The sequence below is a fragment of the Microtus ochrogaster genome, chromosome 21, assembly GCF_000317375.1.
Source record: "Microtus ochrogaster isolate Prairie Vole_2 chromosome 21, MicOch1.0, whole genome shotgun sequence".
NCBI classification, from domain to species: Eukaryota; Metazoa; Chordata; class Mammalia; order Rodentia; family Cricetidae; genus Microtus; species Microtus ochrogaster.
This window is the reverse complement of record NC_022022.1, coordinates 47,406,201-47,414,027: the sequence shown is the minus strand read 5'-3', so window position 1 is coordinate 47,414,027 and position 7,827 is coordinate 47,406,201. Positions and strand designations below refer to the sequence as shown.

General features: G+C 45.8%; 1 protein-coding gene across 1 annotated transcript in view; it reads right to left on the bottom strand.

The window, feature by feature from the left end:
* Nucleotides 1-7,827, bottom strand: part of Miga1 (mitoguardin 1) — a 49,977-nt gene that overhangs the window by 9,565 nt on the left and 32,585 nt on the right. The window contains exons 10-12 of the mRNA XM_005357479.2: nt 3,307-3,425; nt 2,824-2,896; nt 1,552-1,638 (exon numbers count right to left, since the gene is read on the bottom strand). Coding sequence (XP_005357536.1) covers nt 1,552-1,638; nt 2,824-2,896; nt 3,307-3,425 — 279 coding nt within the window. The remainder of the gene's footprint in view (nt 1-1,551; nt 1,639-2,823; nt 2,897-3,306; nt 3,426-7,827) is intronic.

Below are 7,827 nucleotides of genomic sequence, written 5' to 3'. Positions count from 1 at the left end.
TGGGATTACAGATGTGCCCCCTATACCTGATCTATATGGTGCTGGGATTACAGATGTGCCCCCTATACCTGGTCTATACGGTGCTGGGATTAGAGATGTGCCCCCTATACCTGGTCTCTGCAGTGCAGGGTTTGAACTCAGCCCATTACATGGCAGGCTAACCACGTAGTCTACACTCCCGCCTTCCACTTATCACCTGCTACTCTAGTTTACAGAAGCCAACAACGAGAATGTTAGTAAGGCCTCATAGCAAACTGCTGCTCGGGCTTTAAGATGAAAATGGGATTCCGGCAGAAGGCTGGGGGTTTCTTCCTGTGTAACCTGGCTCCTCCTGGAGGAACTGGTTCAAACCCCAGGGCTTGCCTACACTAGGAAGGCCAACCAACCTTGATGCAGGGGGAGGAGCTTGGTCCTGCCTCAACTTGGTGTGCCATGCTGTGTTGACTCCCATGGGAGGCCTGCCCCTTTCTGAATGGAGATAGAGGAGTGGATGAGAGGGGTGTGCCACAGAGGGGAAGTGGGGGAGGGGAAGGGAAGAGCAGAGGGAGGAAAAACTGTGGTTGGTATGTAAGATAAATGAAAAATAAAAATAAAAAAAAAAAAAAAAAGAAAAGAAGGAAGGCCGAGAAAGCAACCCAGGATTTACCCTGTGACCTGCAAGGACACAGAGTCCCTGAGAGTCACTAGAACTGTGCACTTTAAGTTCCTTTCCCAGATGGCACTTATTCAGTCACAACAGTTTCTCAAGTCGGGTAAAAATGAATGCAGCTCTACAACACAGACAGGGAACTGACAGTGAACGGGACTGGAGCTGAATCCCAGGTAGGCAAAGGGCTGCAGGCAGGCCTGTGTGTTTTTGTTTGTTTTAATCTGGATAAGCCTGCACAAAGTAATGTGGTTCCTTTGGTCTGAACTAAGCTCTTATCAATGGCTCTGCTCCACTCAGCTCGTGAAGATCAGTGCCAGGCAGCTAGGTCTGCACTGACGAGGCTGGAGGAGGGGCTGCAACAGCTGTAATGGTAGCAGCTTCACTGACAGCTCCACTCACCAGAGGCCTCCAGATGCCACCGGCAACTGCAACTTATTAGAAACACCCTGGTCGGAGGACACGAGCTTTGCCCACAAAAAATAACTCGCGTGGAAGTCTTGCTCTTTGAGCAAGGCGGGGTAGTGCACATCTAGAATTCCAGCACCGAAGAGAGGAGGCAGAGGCAGGAGAATCAGCACATATTTGAGTCTAGCTTGATCCACAAAGTGAGTTCCAGGCCAACCAGAGGAAAACAGTACCTCTGTCTCAAAAAGGGGAAATCAATGGACCTTTCCAATTACTTATAAAGATTTCTTCCACTATCAAAATTTTAATGTATTTTAATCTTAAAAGTTTCTTCATTTGATAGACAGGTGCCATATGCCACCCTTCGTGAGAGAGAATTAACTGCTAGAGTTGGCCCTTGATCATGTGGACTCTGGGGCTCATCGGCCCCTTGTATTTTATCATTCAGTCTTAGACACACCTGGTAAAAACAAAACTTGCGTAGAGAATAAATTTACCTTCCGTGCTTTCACAATTAAAGCTGACAAAATTTTCCTTCCACTCTCAGCCAGGAATATCCTGTTGGCTGCTTCCGAGAGAATCACCTGGAAAATACCAGTCCCCATGGTGAGGATGGATTTGAGTGGCCAGGGACGCACGAGGAAACCGAGGCAGTTGACCTGGGACTGTCCGTGGGCACATGAGAGACCCGGGACAGTCTGTGGGCACAGAGGGACCCGGGACGGTCCGTGGGCACAGAGGGACCCAGGACAGTCCGTGGGCACACGAGGGACCCGGGACAGTTCTTGACAGCACAGTGCTAGGTCAGCACCAGAAATGGAGGAAGTCCAAGTTCAAAGACAAAGAGAGCTCTTACACCCAGTGATCAGAAAAGGTCAAAGGCGGGTAAATTTGAATTTTAATTCTGTTTTAGACAATTAAATATCTAGGGTGAGGAGCTGGGTGGATGGCTTAGGGGTTAAGAGCATGCACTGTTCTTGCAGGGGATAGAAATTTGGTTCCTAGCACCCATGCTGGGCAGCTTAAAACCACCTCTAATTCCAGCCCCGTGCTATCTGATAGCCTCTTCTGGCCTCCATGGACACCTGCACTCACGTGTACCTACACACACACAAACTAATAAAAATTAGTCATTAAGGAAAAAAATGGGTTTTGTTTGTTTGTTTGTTTTCGGAGGCAGGGTTTCTCTACGTAACAGCTATAGCTGTCCTGGAACTCACTCTATAGACCAGGCTGGTCTTACACTCACAGAGAGAGATCCACCTGCCTCTACCTCCCGAGTGCTGGAATTAAAGGTGTGTGTTACCACTGCCCAACAAATCCTGAAATTTAAAAACAAAACTAAGGTAAATTTTGTTTTTGCTTATTGACACTCTGGCTGGCCTTGAACTCACAAAGAGTGTTGGAATTAAAGGTGTGTGCCAGCAATTCAGGTTTTATTATTAACAACCTCACCTCACTTTTCTATAGGAAATCAGTACTTTTAATCATTGATTCACATTTTAGAAACCTAACTATACACTGCTCGATAAGAACAAAGAGTCATTTTAAGCAGCCGTTTTCATACACTTAGACCATGATGGTGTTCCGTCCAGACAAAGTGTGGTGGACCTGGAAGGTGTGGGAAAGACATAGAACTGGAGACAAGCAGCAAGGATGGGGAAGAAACTCAGCTGGCAGGCTATCTGCCACGAGCAGCCAGTCGGAATAGCGAGGAGAGCTGTCCTGTGCACAGGGGGACACACATCACTCACTGCTGTGAGAGGTACCTGGAAAGCCTGCCGGATACAGTGGAGTTTGGCCAGGAAGTCGCTGTCGCCTAGGCACTCCAGCATCTCAGTTCTGCAGGATGACGAGGAGAGAGGAACTGTTAGGTTTCATCTTCTATAAATCTGGGCTTGTGCAGGGCTTCACCATAGGACCTTAACGTGAAGCACACGTCCTCCACATACCAACACACCACGGACCAAAAATACATTTTTCCCATATCCATAAGCATAATTTAATAACTGTCACATAAAAAAGAGCAACAGTGCTGGGCAGTGGTGGCACATGCCTTGAATCCCAGAATTTGGAAGGTAGAGGCAGGTGAATCTCTGTGAGTTCAAAGCCAGCCTGGTCTACAGATTCCAAAGCTACACAATGAAACCTTGTCTTGAAGAAAATAAAAAAAAAAAAATTAAAAAAAAAAGCACTTTAAAAATATAGCCACTAAAATAAACTATTAACCATAAGCTAAACTGGAATAATACCTCAGTACTCTGGAGTAAATTTTTCCTTCTTCAACTAAATGCATGGCTTCTTCGTAGAAAGGGCAGCGGCAGAAGGAATCCAGGCTGTAGGTGGGCCGCACTTCTCTGTGCTCCGTCAGCTAAGGATGCAGAAAAACGAGTTACCAAAGGAATAAGAACTATCTTAAAAACCTAGAATTTCCATATTGCCAAAATAAGCTAAATGTGACTAAGCCACATAAATCACTAACATTTTATGTAACTACAACCAAACATTACTGTACTTCAAATTTCAGTTGTTAAAATTCAAGGTGAGCCTGGACTAACATGACTAATATGGGCAAGATCCTGTCTCAGCAGAGAAACCAAACAGCAAAATCTCAGGCGCTGGGCTGCAGAGCTGGCTGAGGCATTACCTGCAGCATGCTCGGTTCCCAGCACCCACGCTGGACACTCATAACCTCCTGCAATTCTGGCTCCAGGAAAGTCGGGAGCTCTGGCTTCCATGGGCACTTGTGCTCACATGCACGTACCTACTCACAGATACACCATTTACACACACACAAATAAAATCCTTTGCAAAACTTCAGTCTTTAAAAAGGGCATGGTGGTTCACACCTTTAATCCCAGCACCTGGGAGGCTGGCCTTGCTAGGCAGCCAGCTCCAGACTAGCCAGAGTCACAGGATAGGATCTTGTCTCCACCCAAATGAGTAGAACTTAACAAGCATAGCATTTTGAACACCAACTACTTAAATCTACAAGGTGAGCAGAAAAGCAGAATAACTGTCAAGGAAGAGGGTTTTTATCATCCAAAGAACACTTTAAATCCATGCGACAGAACCGAAGGAAACACAGACACGAATCTAACTTGTGACCTGTAACTTGCTGTAAGGAATTCTGCCTTCTATGTGACTTTGGTCAGCTTTTATGTAACTGAAAGATAATGCTTTCCAACTCTGAATAGAATCTAATAACTCTATAAATAAAATTCCAGTTGACACTTCATTAAAAATCAACTGCAAATACTACCGGTGGCCAGCTACACAGAAATCCCAAGTCATCTGCTTCCTGGGACGCTGTATTTTTTATGGCACTATGGGGAGAGAACCTAGGGTCTCTGCACAATAAGCAAACACTCCACCTCCTCGGTTATAGCCCCAGCTCTAAACTTTTAACAGCAGTATTACTGGAATGCATCTCATGTGCCATAGCATCCAGCCAGTTAAGGCATACAACTCGCTGGTTTTGGAACACAGAGTTATGCAGCCACAGCACTTCCAAGAACATATTTGTCTCTCTACCAAGTGGCCTCTTCTCCATTAGCAGTGTCCCCGTCCTCCTCTCCTTGTTTCTGGAAGACATTACTTGGAAACCAGAGTGTCCTACTGAGAAAATGAAATATAAATGAAATTGGCAAGTATGTGGCCGTGTTCGGCTGACTCATTTAGTGTGCTTTCAAGGTTCTACTGTGAGGTACCATACATCAGCAGCTCACTCATTTTTACGGAAAGATGGCTCAGTGGTCAAGAGTGCTTGCTGCTCTCATAGAGGACCTGGGTTTGGTTCGCAGTTCCTATGCCAGGCAACTCACAACCACCTTTGAGTTCAAGGGGTTCGCTGCTCTCTTCTGACTGCCATGTGTACAAAGCAGCATGTGGTACATGTGTGTATACGCACGCACACACACATGCACACACGCAGGCTACTCACATGTGCACATGAAATCAAATAAAAACATGTAGACAAACAAGAAGATGAAACTCTGGTGAACGGACATACTACATTTGCTTATCCGTTCCTCAGTCATGGACTACGGGTTTTCCCACTTCTGGGGGATTATGAACAAGCTGCTATGAATATTTGTATACAAGTTCAAACACATCTATTTTTCAACTTCCTGGCACATAAAAACAGAAGGGTCAGATGGTACCTATGTGTTTTTCTGCTTGAGGAACTGCCAGACGGTTTTGCAAAGTGGCTCTCCAGGTTCCAGCTCTGCCAGCAATGTATACACACCCTTTCATAACAACTATAGCAGACGAGAACCCATCGCATTACAAAATGACCAATAATATTAAGCAGGATTTCACCTTATTGGCCATTTGTATATTCTCTTTGGAGAAATGTCTATTCAGTTTTCTATTTAATTTGCCCACTTTTACATTAGGCTACTTACCCATTTCGTATTTAATTGTAAGAGTTCTTTATATAGTAGACATGCACTCTGTAAACATTTTTTTCTTGCTTTACCATCTTTATAAGATTTTGGTGTCTTTGAGGATAGCAGATCTCTATGAATTCAAGGCTAGCCTGGTCTATTTAAGGAGTTCCGGGATAGCCAGGACTATACAGTAAGACCTGTCTCATAACACCAAAACCAAACAAAACTAAACAAAAACAGAGACAAATACTGAGAATCCTGCTCTTGGAAGCTGCCACATAGGTCAGATTCTGACTGTCCTTGAGCGAAGTGCCAGCCCCAGCCCCATTAAGTTCTCTCTTGTAGAGGCCAAGAGGACGGCACAGCAACTACAAGCCCTGGCTTTGCAGACTTCTGCAGAGAGAACTGAGCAGTGAGGAACAGTGCAGCTCACTGCTCCTCTCCAGAGTCTGCTATCTGGACTTGCCAAGTTTTCTCAGAGCTCTGGAAATTTTGTTTTTGACAATTTATGCCAAAATAGTTTCCTTGTTTTCTGGGGAGTTTTTCAGTCTTCTTCCTCCTGCTTAGGCTCAAATCTTGGGCCTTGTGCAAGTGGGAAACAGCGTACTCAGGAGCCACAGCACCAGCCCAGGACACCTGCATGCAAACCCCAGAAGCTCCTGTGTAGGCCGAAGCTTCTGTATTTCACATGCAGCTGTGCAGTGTTGCATGCTTTAAATTGCAGTGAGATCTCATTTGTATTTTCATAAATAAAGCTTGCCTGAAGATCAGAGAGTAAAACAGCCCCACTGGTCAGCCTTCTAGACCAGGCAGAGGTGACACACACCTTTAATCCCAGCCCTAGAGAGGAATAAGGTGGGAGGAGACAGCTCTCACACAGTCTCATGCTGAGATTTCTGGAAGCAGAATCGCCATTTTAGACTTAGAGATTAAGAGCCAGTGTCTGGCTGCTTTGCTTTTTTGACCTTCAGGTTGAACCCCAATATCTGTCTCTGGGTTTTTATTAATTGTGCTACAGTAAATGACCCCATCTATTCCTTCCATCAGATCGTAACTTGGGTAAGACTACTATTGTTACATACAGGCAAAGGAGCTGAGATTCACAGTAACAGGAACTGTGCTTTAAGTCCTAGAAGCAAACCCTTAAATTTGAGCCCAGACATAATATTCCAGAACGTAGGCTTTTTGCTGTGTGTGCATGTGTAAGCTTAAGGTTAATGTTTGGTATATACTGTGATCATTTCCCTCTATTTCTAAAAATGGGATCTTTCACTAAATCTAGAATTGCTGATTTAGCAAGACTGGCTCCCCAGCAAGCCCCAGGAGTTCCTCTGTATCTAATATCCAGATTCTGAGCTTGCAGGTGCTAATCCAGGCACTTGTCTCATGACACAGGTCCGGGGCCTCGCTGTCATATCTAAATGCCACAGAGGCTGTCATGCAACCAGCAACATCCAGACTAATATACACATGGGCCAGGGAGGTGGCTCGTGGGTAAGGTACTATATAGACACGTGGGCCAGAGAGGTGGCTCATGGGTAAGGTACTATATACACACAAGTAGGCCAGAGAGGTGGCTCATGGATAAGGTACTATATACACACAAGTAGGCCAGAGAGGTGGCTCATGGGTAAGGTACTATATGCACATGTGTGCCAGAGAGGTGTCTCGTGGGTAAGGTACTATATGCACAAGTGGGCCAGAGAGGTGGCTCATGGGTAAGATACTATATACACACACGTAGGCCAGAGAGGTGTCTCGTGGGTAAGGTACTATGGGCCAGAGAGGTGGCTCATGGGTAAGGTACTATATGGACACGTAGGCCAGAGAGGTGTCTTGTGGGTAAGGTACTATATGCACACGTGGGCCAGAGAGGTGGCTCATGGGTAAGGTACTATATACACACACGTAGGCCAGAGAGGTGTCTCGTGGGTAAGGTACGATATGCACACGTGGCTTAGGGCCAGAGAGGTGGGCAAAGTTACTTGCATCAAGTCTAATAACCTGAGGACTCCCATAGAAGAGAACCAACTTCCTGAAGCCTTCCCCTGACGCCATGGTGCAGGGAATTCAAAGCTGAGGTGACAGGGAAGGTGGCCTTTAGCTTGCTCAGCACTCTATGACAAACAACTACAAAGGAGCACACGACTCCCTTACTGCAGAGCATAGCCCTCATCTCGCTGCCCCAAACACAGCTGTGCTCTTCTGGAAACTGGCCACGATAATTAAAGAGAGAGAGAAGGAGCAGAAGAAATAAAATGCCAAGCATTAGGAAATGTAAAGGATCATAGTCCAGCTGGCCTTGGTGAGCTCCCAATAGATCAGCCCCACTGTCTCAGTGGGTGGGTGCACCCCTCGTGGTCCTGACTTCCTTGCTCA